At 40.5% G+C, this 18852-nt stretch overlaps 1 protein-coding gene across 7 annotated transcripts in view; it reads left to right on the top strand.

Moving 5' to 3' along the window:
* LOC123750308 (collagen alpha-1(XVIII) chain) overlaps positions 1-18852 on the top strand; it is a 169827-nt gene that overhangs the window by 127516 nt on the left and 23459 nt on the right. For 6 of the 7 annotated variants that reach the window (XM_069300700.1, XM_069300701.1, XM_069300702.1 and 3 more), the window contains 10 exons: positions 688-1698; positions 1895-1947; positions 7213-7353; positions 7794-7892; positions 8053-8206; positions 8484-8605; positions 10123-10284; positions 11099-11216; positions 12116-12207; positions 13723-13819. In XM_069300700.1, the coding sequence (XP_069156801.1) occupies positions 688-1698; positions 1895-1947; positions 7213-7353; positions 7794-7892; positions 8053-8206; positions 8484-8605; positions 10123-10284; positions 11099-11216; positions 12116-12207; positions 13723-13819 (2049 nt within the window). The remainder of the gene's footprint in view (positions 1-687; positions 1699-1894; positions 1948-7212; positions 7354-7793; positions 7893-8052; positions 8207-8483; positions 8606-10122; positions 10285-11098; positions 11217-12115; positions 12208-13722; positions 13820-18852) is intronic. The other variant, XM_069300703.1, reaches the window with a different exon arrangement.

Here is an 18852-nt window from a genome sequence, read left to right as displayed (position 1 = left end):
ACTGGACGACCTAGGAACGTACCAGACGACCTAGGAACGTGCCGGACGGTCTTGGAATGATGAACGTACACTACAACCAGCCCCACGCCGACGCTACAAACATACACTCACTAAACAAACGACTTGAGGAAGGAGTTCGCTCCCGCTCAGCGAGGCAGCTTACCCTTAGCATCTCACTATAAACGCCGACCTTAATTAACCAAGCGCTGCAATAGGCATGTACATTTAACCGATGCTGTTCAAGTTGTGATAACAATCGCAGGTTGTTTGTAACGCTATTGTAGTAGTGTATTGATTGTAGTGTAATGCAGCAGTATTAGTAACCCCTGTGTCACTCGGTGATGCATTCTTAGCATTCATTAACCTCACTAATTAATAGATTTTAATAACACCTCTGTATGTTTGATGTCCGAGATTTAATAATTGAATAATTAAGTATTGTTAAGCTGTTTTTTTGTATTATATTATTTTTACGATAGCTGTTTTGTACTCGGCTATATTTCATGTAGAATCATTTTGAAGTGTTCATATTATTTATATTTGATTAGTATAGTCTTTGCTTAGTCCTTAATTTTTTTGCCTTGTGGACAGCAAAACTTTTTTAATTATGGTCTCTGATGAAAGATACTTGCTATAGGGTTTACCAGTATCCCAGTAATAAACAAGATTTATCTGTGGTGTGACAAGGGTCAGACTGCACCACGGACCACTGTCAGGACGTGGGCGTGTGGGCGTGCAGCGGCGTCGAGTGGACCCGCGCCATCTTCCCAAACCTGCTGGGGCAGGGGCCCAGGGAGGCCGAACCCACGGCCTCTCAGTTCTGGCATCAGCTCCACACCATCAACTGCAGTCGCGAGTTTCGGTTCGTGGTGTGTGGGTTGCTGGCCCCGCCCTGCGCCCCCGGCCTCACCAAGCCGTTGCCTCCGTGCAGGGAGGTGTGCGATTCTGCGTTGAGATCTTGTCTCCAAATTATGGAAAAGTATTACCTCGAGTGGCCTAAGGACGCGTTCACCTGTCAAGATCTGCCCTACAGCCACCAGGAGCCCTGCCTCAGGTATCACCAGGGCCAGGTCGTTTTCCCTCCCGGGGTCAACACAGACTGCTCCCAAGAAGACTATAACTACGACAACTACGACTATGATGGCTACGAATCAGTCTCCACGCCACCCAGTCTCCACGAAGACTACCTCGCATCGGGCTCGGGAGATGGCCCTGACGCTGACCTGGGCTTCATTTCCTCGGGAGAACGTGAAACATACAACGAAATCTATGATTTGTTTGATATGCCTCAAGATATAAACATTACCACAATCACCTACACACCATCCACCACGCCAGCGCCGCCTATCACCACCCTAACATCGCCAACCACCTCCTCGACGCCACCTACCACCTCCATACCACCTACCACCTCCTCGACACCACTTACCACCTCCCCCACATCACCTACCACCTCCCCCACACCACTTACCACCTCCCCCACACCACACAGCACCACTACCCCGCCAGAGGCAGCAGCAACAGCCTCCCGGAGTCCCACCAGCTGGTCACCAAGCACTGCTAGGCCCACAGACACCTCCACCCCAAGGATCAGGTTTGCTCCCACCCCGACTCCCTCCATGGCCCTTCCCACGCGACTCCCAGCGACCTCCACTGACCATGGCACGAGTTACCTCCATGCCAACGAGATTATTAATGGTTAGTTGAACGAGATGCAGTCATCAGCTAACAGGAGTGGGTTATTTAATAATCGTAAGGTAGTTAGTGGTTTTGCTCACTATACAGCTCTTTCTTTTTTTAAGTATGAATCAACTCCAAATATTATTCTGTACACATTGTAGAACTGATTGATTTGTGTATGTTTACATATTTTCCCTTCCTCTCTTAACGACAGAAGAATTCAGTCTTCCTGGTCAGAAAGGCGAGAAAGGTGAAAGAGGACCCAAGGTGAGTACAGTGACCCATGATGAGTATTCTTAGATTCGTTTCATTCATAATCTTATTCTATACAAATCTAGTTTACTGTTGTGGATGTTCGGGTCAAGTGCATCTCCATAATATTTCCTTTATATATATATATATATATATATATATATATATATATATATATATATATATATATATATATATATATATATTGGGCAAAAATTCATATGAAATTTACAGTAATGAATCGCATGGATCAAAGAAGTGTTTGTGAAAGATGGTGTGTGTGTGTGTGTGTGTGTGTGTGTGTGTGTGTGTGTGTGTGTGTGAATCATCATCAGCAGGAATGATGATGATCATGATGAGGATCATCATAAGACTCAGAATGAGCAGTGTGATCCAGATCACTACAGCGTGGCCAAGATCACTATAGCGTGGCCAAGATCACTATAGCGTGGCCAAGATCACTATAGCGTGGCCAAGATCACTATAGCGTGGCCAAGATCACTATAGCGTGGCCAAGATCACTATAGCGTGGCCAAGATCACTACAGCGTGACCAAGATCACTACAGCGTGGCCAAGATCACTACAGCGTGGCCAAGATCACTACAGCGTGGCCAAGATCACTATAGCGTGGCCAAGATCACTATAGCGTGGCCAAGATCACTATAGCGTGGCCAAGATCACTACAGCGTGGCCAAGATCACTACAGCGTGGCCAAGATCACTATAGCGTGGCCAAGATCACTACAGCGTGGCCAAGATCACTATAGCGTGGCCAAGATCACTATAGCGTGGCCAAGATCACTATAGCGTGGCCAAGATCACTATAGCGTGGCCAAGATCACTATAGCGTGGCCAAGATCACTATAGCGTGGCCAAGATCACTACAGCGTGACCAAGATCACTACAGCGTGGCCAAGATCACTACAGCGTGGCCAAGATCACTACAGCGTGGCCAAGATCACTATAGCGTGGCCAAGATCACTATAGCGTGGCCAAGATCACTATAGCGTGGCCAAGATCACTACAGCGTGGCCAAGATCACTACAGCGTGGCCAAGATCACTATAGCGTGGCCAAGATCACTACAGCGTGGCCAAGATCACTATAGCGTGGCCAAGATCACTATAGCGTGGCCAAGATCACTATAGCGTGGCCAAGATCACTATAGCGTGGCCAAGATCACTATAGCGTGGCCAAGATCACTATAGCGTGGCCAAGATCACTATAGCGTGGCCAAGATCACTATAGCGTTTCCAAGATCACTATAGCGTGGCCAAGATCACTATAGCGTGGCCAAGATCACTATATCGTGGCCAAGATCACTATAGCGTGGCCAAGATCACTATAGCGTGGCCAAGATCACTATAGCGTGGCCAAGATCACTACAGCGTGGCCAAGATCACTATAGCGTGGCCAAGATCACTACAGCGTGGCCAAGATCACTACAGCGTGGCCAAGATCACTACAGCGTGGTCAAGATCACTACAGCGTGGCCAAGATCACTATAGCGTGGCCAAGATCACTATAGCGTGGCCAAGATCACTACAGCGTGGCCAAGATCACTACAGCGTGGCCAAGATCACTACAGCGTGGCCAAGATCACTACAGCGTGGCCAAGATCACTACAGCGTGGCCAAGATCACTACAGCGTGGCCAAGATCACTACAGCGTGGCCAAGATCACTACAGCGTGGCCAAGATCACTACAGCGTGGCCAAGATCACTACAGCGTGGCCAAGATCACTACAGCGTGGCCAAGATAACTACAGCGTGGCCAAGATCACTACAGCGTGGCCAAGATCACTACAGCGTGTCCAAGATCACTACAGCGTGGCCAAGATCACTATAGCGTGGCCAAGATCACTATAGCATGGCCAAGATCACTACAGCGTGGCCAAGATCACTACAGCGTGGCCAAGATCACTATAGCGTGGCCAAGATCACTATAGCGTGACACAATCTACGATGAGTCCGTCACTCTCAACAATGAATGGGAAGGGGGAGGACAGCCTCTCTCCTTGCTGGGCTGCGAGAACTTCAATTACGCCTCACTTATAACATACTTCTTGTCTCCGAAGATGGTATACCATGCTAAATCAGGGTGAATCTGTTGCTCAAGTTGGGAAGGAGGGGAAAATTAATACTATTATTATGACCTAGGGGTCAAAACTGCGACCTCAAGTGATTACTTGTACAGGGGGGCACCGCTCCGGTGCCTGGTAAGTTACGGGCTCACCATAGCCCGTGCTACTTGGAACTTGTTCCGTGTAGCTGAATCTATAACAACAACGATTACTTGTGGTGTGTGCTGGGCGCCGTATCTCGTAAGACAGAGTGATTGATTGATGTTTTATCCCCCCCCCCCTTTTTTTAACAAACAACTTTTTCTTTTGATAAGCTTCCTATGAAACTTAAATATTACGTTACATTTTCTATATATATTATTGATTCATAGAAAATGTAAAAATATGCTTTTATAGATGGTATACTTATTTATTTTTATAATGTCAATTTTAATTCCTTGGCACTTTTATTTTGTAAATTCCCAGTACTGTACATGTGCCCACCTAATTGTGCTTGCAGGAGTTGAGTTTCGGCTCTTTGGTCCCGCCTCTCAACTGTCAAACTAATAGTGCTGAGGCTATTGGGCTCTTATCATATCTATATATATATATATATACAATGGGTCCTGGTAGTACAATCGGGTTTGTTCTCGACGCACAATCGAGAATTCCGGGATCGAATCCCGGGTGGGACAAAAAATAGTTGGCAACATTTCCTTTCACCTAATGCCTCTGTTCATCTAGCAGTGACTATGTACTTAGGAATTAGTCAACTTGTGGGGGTTGCGTCCTGAGCGGGGTCAGTAATTCGGCCTCGAGGGGCGAGACCTCCATAAAAGTCAAACGTGTGTATGAATATACTCAGGCTTCCTGTCACCCGACACAATGAATTATTAATTAAATTATATTTGAAACTGTGTATGGAGTCTGCCTTACAGTCATCGAGAGGATAAACCCTTCATGCAAACTGCAGGTATCATAAATAATTCAAATTCCAAATTCAAATGTTTATTCAGGTAAAGTACATATATACAAGGTGTGATATAAACATTGATGGATTTATAGATAGAGCTAGTACATACAATGCCTAAAGTCACCATTACGCAAAGCGTTTCAGGCAGGAAAAACACTACCCTGGAAACACAAACCGAAACTGTCTCTATTTTCCGCTTGTTACAACTTGTAATAAAGTTGTGACATCTTGGCTTAATGTGTTTATGACGTATTAGAAGGTTGCTACAACTTGCTATATTGGTTGTTATAACTGGTTAGGAGGTGTTAAAAACTTGTTCGAACGTTGTACCAACGTCGTAGTTTCGGTGTGTGTTTGTCGGGTAAAGACTAAAACTTAATACTAATTGAGATTAAAGTATAAATTGTGCTGAGAAAATAAAAAAGGGGGGAACATGGCAGAAAAATAGCTAATGTACAATTTGGTCGACAAACAGCATTGTTTAAAATAGCAGACATGGGTTGACATTTTAGGGGTAAGGTAGGTTACAGGGAGTTTAATAAGGTAGTACTTAGTTTTTATCTTAAACGGGTTGGGAGAGGTACAGTCTTTTAACATGATTGGGAAGGTCATTCCACATTCTGGGTCCCTTGATTTGTAGAGCATTTCTAGTTTGATTAAGTCGTACTCTTGGAATATCAAATAGATATTTGTTTCTGGTGTGGTGCTCATGGGTTCTGTTACAACCTTCTAGGAAGCTTTTGAGGTCAGGATTGACATTACAGTTCAGCCTTTTATATATATATATATATATATATATATATATATATATATATATATATATATATATATATATATATATATAAAATACACATGAGAGGATGTGCAGTGACTTAATATCTAACATATTCAGAGATTTGAGTAGGGGTACCGAGTGATGTCTGGGGCCAGAATTAGATATTGTTCTAATAGCAGCTTTGTGTTGAGTAATTAGAGGACGTAAATAATTTTGGGTAGTAGAACCCCAAGCACAAATACCATAGTTGAGATAAGGATAGATGAGAGAATATTAGAGCGTCACCAGGGCAGGGCGGGGTACATAATATCTGATCTTAGAAAGAATGCCAACAGTTTTTGAAACTTTTTTTTATCTATTTAGAATGTGTCCCTGGAAATTCAGCTTGCGGTCAGTGAGAACGCCAAGGAATTTGCCATCTACTTTGTTACAAATTTGGGTATTGTTAATCCTGAGATTTATTTGATTTGAGGATTTATTGCCAAACAAAATATAGAAAGTTTTGTCAATATTGAGGGTGAGTTTGTTACCTTACCTTACCCTGAGGTGCTTCCGGGGCTTAGCGTCCCCGTGGCCCGGTCGTCGACCAGGCCTCCTGGTTGCTGGACTGATCAACCAGGCTGTTGGACGCGGCTGCTCGCAGCCTGACGTATGAGTCACAGCCTGGTTGATCAGGTATCCTTTGGAGGGATATTGATTGTTGGCAGTTAGCCAGTGATGGACTTTATTTAGCTCAGTATTCACTGTGACATTTAGAGCAAGGGGGTCAGGACTGGAGTAAATGAAGGTCTGTCGTCAGCAAATAGAATTGGTTTGAGATGTTGGGAGGCATTTGGGAGGTCATTAATGTAGATGAGAAAGAGAAGAGGGCCAAGTATGCTGCCCTGGGGAACACCAATGTTGATGGGTGTTTTAGAGACAATGAACTATTAAATGTATGTACTAGACATGATTAAAAAAATAGGTCAGTAGGGTCAGTACTGTATACAACACAATGGACGGTTAGAATGGTGGGGTCCTAGAGCTAACGGCTCGATCCCGCAGGCTCAAATAGTAAGTACAGTAGTAGATATAAATGCAAGTGTTCAAATATGCACACAAATATAACACAACACAATCACACTAATTCTATGCCATATATATATATATATATATATATATATATATATATATATATATATATATATATATATATATATATATATATATATATATATATATATATATATATATATATAATGATGCAACAGATGGCCATCATTGGGTCATGCCAGTAACTAAAAGATGGATTGTGCAGACAGCCCTCACCCTTGGCAAGAGAGGGGGACCTTAATTACCCTACAAATAGCTTTTCCATGCCAAAAGTATACCATAATCAAACAAGCATTTTTAATGAAAAAAAAATCTTCTGCACAGTATCAAATGAATCTAATATCTAATAAGCATTATAATAACAAATTATTCTCAACAGGGTCCTCCTGGTGAGTCTGTGGCAGGCCCACCAGGCCCACCAGGACCCCCAGGTCTTCCGGGACCACCTGCCTCTTTCCCTCACAAGAGCTTAACTCAAAGTGTACCAGACTTGGGGTCAGGTGCTGGCGAGGACTTCATCGTAAGTACTGTACTGCATCTTATAAATAATACAGCCCATTCTCATGATGTGATAAATGAATAATATTAATACTTTTGCTGTACTCCAAATGTATGGAGCTACACCAACCCACCTAAAGGTCCCAGACTATCAATACTGTACTGTTCTGTGTGATAATTAATAATAAATAATAATATTAATACTTAATCAAATAAACCAAATAATTTTAATTTTGTTTATTGACATCCATGAACATAACTGTTTCCTTTCAACATTTTGGAGAAATGTTGAAAGGGGTATTTCAGTTCTCTTATTGCTTTAATTTTAAAGGGATTAGATGGAGCTAACTCAAGTTTCAAAATTTAACTTTTTCTACATGTGTTGGAGTCTGTATACCATATTGTGAGAGATATATCATTTGCACAAGGATAAAATAGTAATTTATTACCTTCTTGCTTCAGCCTGAGCCAGATTTCAGCAGCGGGCGTCGGGGTCCTCCTGGTCCTCGCGGTGAATGCTTTTGCAATGAGACACGCCTGCTGGCTTCTGTCATAGCCCAGGTAAGTAACCATAACTACTTGCTGGGAAAATAGTCATTCCAAACTTATGGTTAGGTAGGATGTGCACCAAACTGCTGTTGTATAAACAGTGTGACATTCCTCTTAAGTGTAGGGGTATGAAACGTAACACTTTAGTCATAATATTTTTGCTTACTGTTAGATACCACGAGGGCTACCAGGGCCTGAGGGGAAACCAGGTCGAGATGGTGTATCGGGGATCCCAGGAACGCCAGGTCGGCCAGGCCCACCAGGAGAGCGAGGTGCCCCAGGGGAGAAGGGAGACAAGGGTGACAGAGGTCACCATGGCAGCCGTGGTGAGTATTGTACAAGTTGATACTGAATGAGATTTTATTTGAATAAAATACTGTTAAAGATCTGTGATGTAAATAGTTTTGCTAATGTTCTGCATTTGAAAGCTTTACATTCCTTCATATAGGTATACAGTAATCTGAAAATAACCTGTAAGTCTTGTTGAAAACCATTTTAAGATTTTCCTGTACATAAATCTGGCAGAATAATTTTTCCTAGCAGTCATCAGGGAACCTCTTCCATTGACTATAATATTAAGGTTTTATTTCTGCCATATTATAGGTCCTGAAGGGGTGCAGGGAGCTAAGGGCGAGTCTGGCATTGATGGAGCCCCAGGCCTCCAAGGAGAACGGGGGCCGCAGGGCCCTCCTGGACAGCCTGGCTGGGGCAATTCCGGCTATGATGTAAGATCACCTGTATACTGTATATTGTGCTTTTTTGCAACTGGGTTGTATCTATGAAATCGCTGAATACTCATTAAAAACAACATTGATGATGCTGTATATGTTTGTCATCAAATATACGTGTGCTATGCTGGATTCTAGATTTCATGCATGTAGGGCTACTGCCCAACCTTCCACTGATGCACCAGACCTAAGCATAACTTAGTGATGTAGACTAAAACACTGAAACACTTCATCTCAAATCCCAAAGATGTGGGTCCAAATCCTTGCCATTGGTACGTATATTTGAGTGCATGCAAAAATCCCTCTCACAAGTACTTTATTCTGATGGGGTGACTAATCAGAAGACACCCATCTACATAATGTATATACATATAAATATATATTTATATATATTTCACTGGTGGACCAAGTTGCAGAGCGATACACACACCCCTTAGTGATAACTGTTTTCCAATATATTCCCACAACTTGTGATGTCTACCATGATTCCTTCTTCCCTGATGCAGCCATTGTGGAAGCCTCGGTCCATGTTCAAGGTAAAACAAAGACATTGTGAAGTTCTGGATACTGTACATGTGTGACCATTGCACTAGCCTCTAATTTTCCCAAGATATTATTACCTGAATATCTCAATTATTTGGGCCAATTATTTTGATGCATTACTTACATTGATCTTATTTTGTAATTTTAAATATAAAAACTTTTCTGTCATATTATTAGTGTAGTATTATTGTCTAATAATAATATTATAACCCATTATCCTATTAAAACAGTACAAACAATAGAGAACATGTACAAAACATGAACTTTTGCATTCACAGTTTCACACTTTATCCAGTTTTTAACAGGAGGACAGGTTTTAATAATAGCAATACAGTATTGTAATAATAATAAAAATTATAATAACAATAATATTAATTATTATTATTATTGCTATTATTATTATTAATGTATTATTATATTGCTGTACAGTATTTGTATTATAATTTTATTATCCAGTAATTTTTATTTTTATGATTTTATTATAATTACCGTTTTATTACTCTACTGCATTTGTATTATAATTTGTATTTTTAGTAGACCACTACTACTACTACTAATAATAATAATAATAATAATTTATTTATAATATTTAATCCAAATATAAAACAAAGTTGTGAAGAACTTTGAGTTCCAGGTTTTATAAACGATAACATTTGTCATGTTCCAGTTAGTGTATATTCAAGTACATCACTAACTTAACATATCTTATCAGTTTGTATGCTTTATTTTCCTAGTGTTTTATTTCATTGTCTTGGACTTATTAAAAAGATGCTGGATTTGTTAATGTTTTAAGTGTGTGTACAGAAGTATGATCTACTTCTGAATTTACTCTAAACATGTATTGCTAGATAATTTATTCATTTTATTCTTGAATAAATTACTTATTCTACTTATTTGTTAGTTTGTGAATTGATCAATTTAATGTAACATTGGTTTAATACAACTCTAGATCACTCCACACTTGTCCACAGGTTGATGGTGGCTTAGCAGTGGCCCCGGCCCGGCCAGGGTCTCCAGGATCCCCAGGAGAGAAGGGCGAACCTGGAGCAGCTGGAAGCAGAGGGCCTCGAGGATATGCTGGAACCAAAGGAGAGAAGGGCAACCCTGGCAGTGACGGGGATAAGGGAGAACGGGTTAGCTTGTATTGTACAGTATTTGAGTAATGCAGGATCTTTCTCTCTCTGGTTGCTTAATTTGTTATAGAACTTATCTTTATATTTTGTTAAGACTTTCAACACTTATCTACAAATATTAAATGAATAGTTCCTTATGAAACTTGGCAGTATAGCTGCCTAGTGGTAATTTTTATAACCACAGTACCTTAAATTGTGACGTATAAATGTATCTGCACCCAGCCTCCTGTTCATTTGCCATTTTATTAGGGATATCGTGGCATAGTCATTTAGAGCGTGTATCTGGGAATACCCAATGCATAGGTTTCAATCACAGCTCCTGAGGATTTTCTCAGTAATAATAATAATAATAATAATAATAATAATAATTACTCCTAATAAGAATTAAATAATAATTTCTTCCTTTGCCCAAAACACTATGCATACTAGTGGCTTTACAAGAATGTAAAATCAACATCATTTCTATGTACTCTCTTAACCCCCAATGTATCTTCTTGTATATAAATAAATAAATAAATAAATAAATAAATAAATAAATAAATAAATAAATTGTATTCATAAAAATGTTTACACAAAGAACATAAGAGGAAAGGATCATTGTAGGGACAGGAGTTACACATAGAAATGAAGCCAATAATATGCAAAGCGTCTTAAACTATTGTAATTTTGACTCAAACGCACGCTTTTCTTCTAACTGAACTAGATACTTTTTCACACGTCTAGATGGAAAAAAAGAAAATCATGATTCTTGGTACAGTTACAGTCCAAACAGTAAATGAAATTTTAACAGACATTTTTGTGTTCAATCTTTCAGGGATCTAATGGGAGGCAAGGACTACCAGGCCCCAAGGGTGAGCCAGGAGCCTCTGGTATGAACGGTGCCCCAGGGCCCCCAGGGTTCATGTCTAGTCCAGGAGCCAAGGGTGAGAAAGGTGAGTTGTACAGAAGTAGATAATGGATAGTGGAAGATACTGATAACTCTCTCCATTCTCTTTTAAAGGTATAATATCTGTTTGTTTACCTTAATTTTCCTGAGGGCCACCAGAGGGCTATGTCCTTCTGAAGATAAGATCTCTGTGTTTGTATAAAGTAGCCCAAATGGGAGCACACCAGAGATTTGAACAGTTAAATAACTGCTTTCTTTTCTTTGAAGTCAAAGGTTTGTTTGACTTCACAAAGAAAACCTTCAAAACCCGCCCAATTTTTTTTTTACTGCAGCTTCCACTTGCTCTGCAACTTTCAATTGCTTGTTGATGTTTTGAGTTGTGATTAACCTTGTTGATTTGAGAGTTGTGAGGTGCATTGTTATGCCCCACATGCAAGGTCTTACATTTTTTATATTAAGAAGCATTTGCCAGTCTCCTGACCATTTGTCAGTTCATATACTGTACTGTGTACTCATTTCACCTATTTGAGTTCATTACACTACTTATTTGTATCCTGAAATATAGTAGCCTGGACATACTACTCTTGACAGTGATAGTAATAGATTTGTAGTTAACAAGTTATAAAAGTAACACACAGAATTTGTGTGTCTGTTAGCGAGACAACTCTAGAATGGATGAAGATTTTTTGGTAAATTTTTGGTGAAATTTGGTGGGTAAATTGGGATGGCCAATGATAACTAACAACTTAAGTGTTTTGAAAGCCATAAATTTACAAGCACAGCTGTTTGCCTTGTATGCTAATGTTTGGATATTAGGCAGGCATAGTGGGTGGAGAATGCATTCTGATTTTGTTTTTAATTATATGTAAAAAATTCTGTATAATAATATTCTTTACAATGTTAGATTACAATGAAGTTTAAGGGTGGTTCATGTGTGTGTTACAGGTGAGCGTGGGGTGCCGGGAATGGGTCTTCCTGGTCCTCCTGGACCACCGGGAGGACTCTCAGAAAAGGACCGCAGGATCATCCTACAACAGGTAAGTGTGTGTAATTACCTAAGTGTAGTTACAGGATGAGAGCTACGCTCGTGGTGTCCTGTCTTCCCAGCACTCTTTGTCATATAACGCTTTGAAAATACTGACAGTCTTGGCCTCCACCACCTTCTCACCTAACTTGTTCCAACGTCTACCACTCTGTTTGCGAAAGTGAATTTTCTTATATTTCTTCGGCAGGTTTGTTTACTTACTTTAAAGCTATGAACTCTTGTTCTTGAAGTTCCAGTTCTCGGGAATTCTTCCCTATCAACTTTATAGATTCCCATTACTATTTTGTGCATAGTGATCATATTACCTCTTTTCCTTCTATCTTCTGCTTTGGGCATATTTATTGTCTCTAACCTCTCCTCATAGCTCTTGTCCTTCAGTTCTGGGAGCCACTTAGTGGCACCTTTTCCAGTTTGTTGATGTGTTTCTTAAGATATGGGCACCATACAACCACTACATATTCCAGCTTTGGTCTAACAAAAGTCGTGGAGAATTTCTTTAGTATTTAGCCGTCCATGTATTTAAAGCAATTCTGAAGTTAGAAAGTGTAGCATAGGCTCCTCGCACAATGTTCTTTATGTGGTCCTCAGGTGATAGTTTTCTATCTAGAACCACCCCTAGATCTCTTTCTTTATCAAAATTCTTTAAAGATTTCTCACATAATTTATAGATTATGTGGGGTCTATGTTCTCCTATTCCACATAACATAACATGGCATTTATTCACATTAAATTCCATTTGCCAAGTGGTGCTCCATACACTTATTTTGTCCAGGTCTTCTTGAAGGGCATGACAATCATCTATCTAAGTTTTTTTTATCTTCCCTATTATTGTAGCATCATCCGCAAACATGCTCATATAATTCTGTATTTCATCTGGTTGATCATTTATGTAGACAATAAACATTACTGGTGCAAGAACTGAACCCTTTGGTACTTCACTTGTGACATTTCTCCAATCCGATACATTGCCTCTGAAAAAAAATATGGGCTGGAGCTAGAGACCGACAGGACTCCGGTGATCGTCCCAACAACCTGGCCATGATTCTTTCTTACCTGCCTGTGTGTGCTTGAATGGGGTGGGGTTTCATATTTTGGGTTCTACCTTTCAATCTTTAACTGGTTGGATAGCTAGTTTCCAGACCTTCTGGGCTCTGCCATATGTTTTAAATCCATGTATGGAGTCTGCTGCCATAGCCATTTCACTACTTAGTTCATTCTCCTTCTTTACCCGAACATTTGAAGAAATTGTTTCTAATATTCATATGGCTCATTTGTGTACTTAAGTTTCCTTGTGAGCTATGGTTCAGTTTCCATAAACTATTCAGGTATCTTCATCATTCAGCATCTTATACATTCAGCAGAGCTGAGATGTATAAGATGGTGGGTGTTCCAATAGAAATGTTACCACGACAGTAATGAAGAAAAAGTATGATAAAGGAATTACTGTACTGAAGGTAGAAGTATTATTGTAACACTGTAGAACATCACTCTTTATTTTCCTTTACAGGTAGTGGAGACTCTGGAAAATAAAAATACAGTGAATGGCCATTCGGGCAGCGGCATCAATATTTGGGACACCAGTGGAGGTCTTCCTTATAATGGAGGTAAAGGGGGAAAGATATAAATAGACCAGGAATGGAAGGAATGGCTATCTAGTCTTGATGTGGATTGCAGTGGTTCTCTTGTCATACTAAAAGCCTTACTCTCTGTAAACAATTGAGCTTCTTTCAGTCATAGAATACACAACAACAACTTGTTTCTAGTGTTTGCCTTCGGTGGATGATAAGCCAACTTGGTTACCTTTTTTCTTAAGCTTCGATTATGTGTGTAAATTAGAATCTGGCACTGATGATGTACCCATTTGTTGATTTTAAACTTTTAAATATTTCACATGCTTAGTGTGTCCGATTGGTTAACAAGTTTGGCATTTGAGATTGATAGGTCTTCGGTGTGGTGGTGTCTGGTCTCGTGTTAGCTTCACTGAATATGCGTGTATGTGGCTGTCTAGTGTGTGTTAGGATAAAAACTTATTTCCAGCTTTACATGGCTTTTTATTTTGCAGCATTAATCATTCTGAAGATGGCAGACTATGCAGTGTACTGTAAATTCAAAATATATTTTTATATTCATGAATTTTGTCTTTGCTTAGCAATTGCAAACTGGAAGATAAATGTGTGTTAACTTTGTTTATTCTGTGGACAAGTGGCTTAAATTTGCTAGATAATTACATAATTGTGACTAAATTTGGACTATACACCTATTATATTAACAGAACAGATGAGACCAGATGGATTCATGAACAGTATTTAACTTGTACAAAATTGAACAATAGGGTGTTAAATATGGTAATACAGTTCTTTGTAAGCTGGTCCCTCAAAATACTGCCTGACTAAGAGTCTACACAGTCCATCCAGGACTCATATTACCAACTAGGCTCTCATTAACCTTGTTTCCCCGCTGTGACAAGGAACTTTTTAAATTATCTTGCTATGTAGTTAGGGAAGGGAGCCAGTGGTGAGTTTAACTCACTAGTTAGTAATCAAGAAAAACCTAGTATTGGAAAACATAGTATAGGGATCTTCAATGAAAAACCTCCGAGAGAAAAAAGAAAATCCATCCTAGAGCAGGATTAGAGAAGGGGCCTGGTCTCAGATGCACCCATATTCAATACCAGTCAACCACCAGTCAGAGAAAGGAAGGGCAGGACCCTGCCCCATAAAGGTCAGAAATGACCAGAGGTTCCGGCAACAGGTACATAATGTATTTAGTTTTCCATGTGATTCTAATTATTAAGAGTACAGACCTGTAAATCAGAGGCCTTGATTACGTGGTACACCATTTGGAAATTGCCATATCATGGTAAGGGACAAAATCAATGAGAATATGATGGGTAATACGGGTCTTGGGTGGGCCATGTAGGCTCTAGTTCAGGTAGTATCTGAAGGGCCTTATAAACTGTACTATACTGTGAAATTACTGTCAACATTTCTGATGTTACTGTACTTTCAATTTCACTGTTTATAGCCATACAATCTTAAAGAATACTTTAATAGTGTGTCTTATTAAGAGACAATACAATAGCTGTAATTTACCACTGAAAACATATTAAAAAGTATATATATGCACAAAAACCAAAAACAAATCTTGAATATGACAATTTTCAGAATATCTTACAGCGATAAAACATTATTCGTACTAAAGGTGGCATTCTATTCAGTTATACTTGGCATGTAAAATTTGTAGCTCTCTGATATGGTTCATCCCTCTGAGCTTTCGTTATGCAACAAGCATCCTTGCCGAGTGCTGGTGTGATTAAGTCTGTTGTTAGGCCAGCATGCTGTAAGGTCTCTCATCCAGCACGTGCTTGTGGTCTTTAATGCATCTAAACAAAAATGCTTTCCATATATTCACTGAAGTCATCTAAGGTTAATACATTGCTCATATTGCCTACACAGAACTCTAGAAGTTTAGGCTTCTATGTATGTATAAATATATATATATATATATATATATATATATATATATATATATATATATATATATATATATATATATATATATATATTATATATATATATATATATATATATATATATATATATATTATTAAATATGACCGAAAAAGTAAGATTAATAATTCTAACACGAATTTTCTCAATCTTTCGTACATTACGCTTCACTGTTGGAGGTAAATCAAAAATCAATTCTCCAAAATTCATTTTTATTTCTAGTCTGACGCGACACAGGCGCGTTTCGTAAAACTTATTACATTTTCAAAGACTTTAGTTCACAAATACACAACTGATTAGAACTTACGTATCTCCAATTTTATATCTACATTTGAGTGAGGTGGGAGGGGTGATGTGGCATTAACACAAGACAGAACAAGAGGGGATATTAATAGGGTATTAAAAGTATCAACACAAGACAGAACACAAACAATGGGTATTGAATAGAAGTGTTTGTAGAAAGCCTATTGGTCCATATTTCTTGATGCTTCTATATTGGAGCGGAGTCTTGAGGTGGGTAGAATATAGTTGTGCAATAATTGGCTGTTGATTGCTGGTGTTGACTTCTTGATGTGTAGTGCCTCGCAAACGTCAAGCCGCCTGCTATCGCTGTATCTATCGATGATTTCTGTGTTGTTTACTAGGATTTCTCTGGCGATGGTTTGGTTGTGGGAAGAGATTATATGTTCCTTAATGGAGCCCTGTTGCTTATGCATCGTTAAACGCCTAGAAAGAGATGTTGTTGTCTTGCCTATATACTGGGTTTTTTGGAGCTTACAGTCCCCAAGTGGGCATTTGAAGGCATAGACGACGTTAGTCTCTTTTAAAGCGTTCTGTTTTGTGTCTGGAGAGTTTCTCATGAGAAGGCTGGCCGCTTTTCTGGTTTTATAGTAAATCGTCAGTTGTATCCTCTGATTTTTGTCTGTAGGGATAACGTTTCTATTAACAATATCTTTCAGGACCCTTTCCTCCGTTTTATGAGCTGTGGAAAAGAAGTTCCTGTAAAATAGTCTAATAGGGGGTATAGGTGTTGTGTTAGTTGTCTCTTCAGAGGTTGCATGGTTTTTCACTTTCCTTCTTATGATGTCTTCGATGAAACCATTGGAGAAGCCGTTATTGACTAGGACCTGCCTTACCCTACAGAGTTCTTCGTCGACTTGCTTCCATTCTGAGCTGTGGCTGAGAGCACGGTCGACATATGCGTTAACAACACTCCTCTTGTACCTGTCAGGGCAGTCGCTGTTGGCATTTAGGCACATTCCTATGTTTGTTTCCTTAGTGTAGACTGCAGTGTGGAAACCTCTGCCCTTTTCCATGACTGTTACATCTAGAAAGGGGAGCTTCCCATCCTTTTCCATCTCGTAAGTGAAACGCAGCACGGAACTCTGCTCAAATGCCTCCTTCAGCTCCTGCAGATGTCTGACATCAGGTACCTGTGTAAAAATGTCGTCAACATACCTGCAGTATATGGCCGGTTTCAAGTTCATGTCGACTAAGACTTTTTGCTCGATGGTACCCATGTAGAAGTTTGCAAACAGGACACCTAGGGGAGAACCCATGGCGACCCCATCTACTTGCTTATACATGTGCCCATCCGGGCTCAAGAAGGGTGCCTCTTTAGTACAAGCTTGGAGTAGTTTCCTCAGAATATTTTCTGGCATGTCAAGAGAAGTACAGGCTGGATCACGATACACTCTGTCGGCTATCATTCCGATTGTCTCGTCCACAGGTACGTTGGTGAACAGCGATTCGACGTCCAACGAGGCTCTTATCCCTGTGGCCCGTGTGCCCCTCAGTAAGTCAACAAATTCCTTTGGAGACTTCAGGCTGAAGGCGCAAGGAACATAAGGAGTCAGCAGGCCGTTGAGTCGCTTCGCCAGTCTGTACGTGGGTGTGGGTATCTGGCTAATGATTGGCCGAAGTGGGTTTCCAGGCTTGTGTCATTAGCCAGATACCCACACCCACGTACAGACTGGCGAAGCGACTCAACGGCCTGCTGACTCCTTATGTTCCTTGCGCCTTCAGCCTGAAGTCTCCAAAGGAATTTGTTGACTTACTGAGGGGCACACGGGCCACAGGGATAAGAGCCTCGTTGGACGTCGAATCGCTGTTCACCAACGTACCTGTGGACGAGACAATCGGAATGATAGCCGACAGAGTGTATCGTGATCCAGCCTGTACTTCTCTTGACATGCCAGAAAATATTCTGAGGAAACTACTCCAAGCTTGTACTAAAGAGGCACCCTTCTTGAGCCCGGATGGGCACATGTATAAGCAAGTAGATGGGGTCGCCATGGGTTCTCCCCTAGGTGTCCTGTTTGCAAACTTCTACATGGGTACCATCGAGCAAAAAGTCTTAGTCGACATGAACTTGAAACCGGCCATATACTGCAGGTATGTTGACGACATTTTTACACAGGTACCTGATGTCAGACATCTGCAGGAGCTGAAGGAGGCATTTGAGCAGAGTTCCGTGCTGCGTTTCACTTACGAGATGGAAAAGGATGGGAAGCTCCCCTTTCTAGATGTAACAGTCATGGAAAAGGGCAGAGGTTTCCACACTGCAGTCTACACTAAGGAAACAAACATAGGAATGTGCCTAAATGCCAACAGCGACTGCCCTGACAGGTACAAGAGGAGTGTTGTTAACGCATATGTCGACCGTGCTCTCAGCCACAGCTCAGAATGGAAGCAAGTCGACGAAGAACTCTGTAGGGTAAGGCAGGTCCTAGTCAATAACGGCTTCTCCAATGGTTTCATCGAAGACATCATAAGAAGGAAAGTGAAAAACCATGCAACCTCTGAAGAGACAACTAACACAACACCTATACCCCCTATTAGACTATTTTACAGGAACTTCTTTTCCACAGCTCATAAAACGGAGGAAAGGGTCCTGAAAGATATTGTTAATAGAAACGTTATCCCTACAGACAAAAATCAGAGGATACAACTGACGATTTACTATAAAACCAGAAAAGCGGCCAGCCTTCTCATGAGAAACTCTCCAGACACAAAACAGAACGCTTTAAAAGAGACTAACGTCGTCTATGCCTTCAAATGCCCACTTGGGGACTGTAAGCTCCAAAAAACCCAGTATATAGGCAAGACAACAACATCTCTTTCTAGGC

This window comes from Procambarus clarkii, chromosome 44 (genome assembly GCF_040958095.1).
Source record: "Procambarus clarkii isolate CNS0578487 chromosome 44, FALCON_Pclarkii_2.0, whole genome shotgun sequence".
Classification (NCBI taxonomy): Eukaryota; Metazoa; Arthropoda; class Malacostraca; order Decapoda; family Cambaridae; genus Procambarus; species Procambarus clarkii.
The sequence above is the reverse complement of the archived record's forward strand: the minus strand, read 5'-3'. Positions and strand labels throughout refer to the sequence as shown.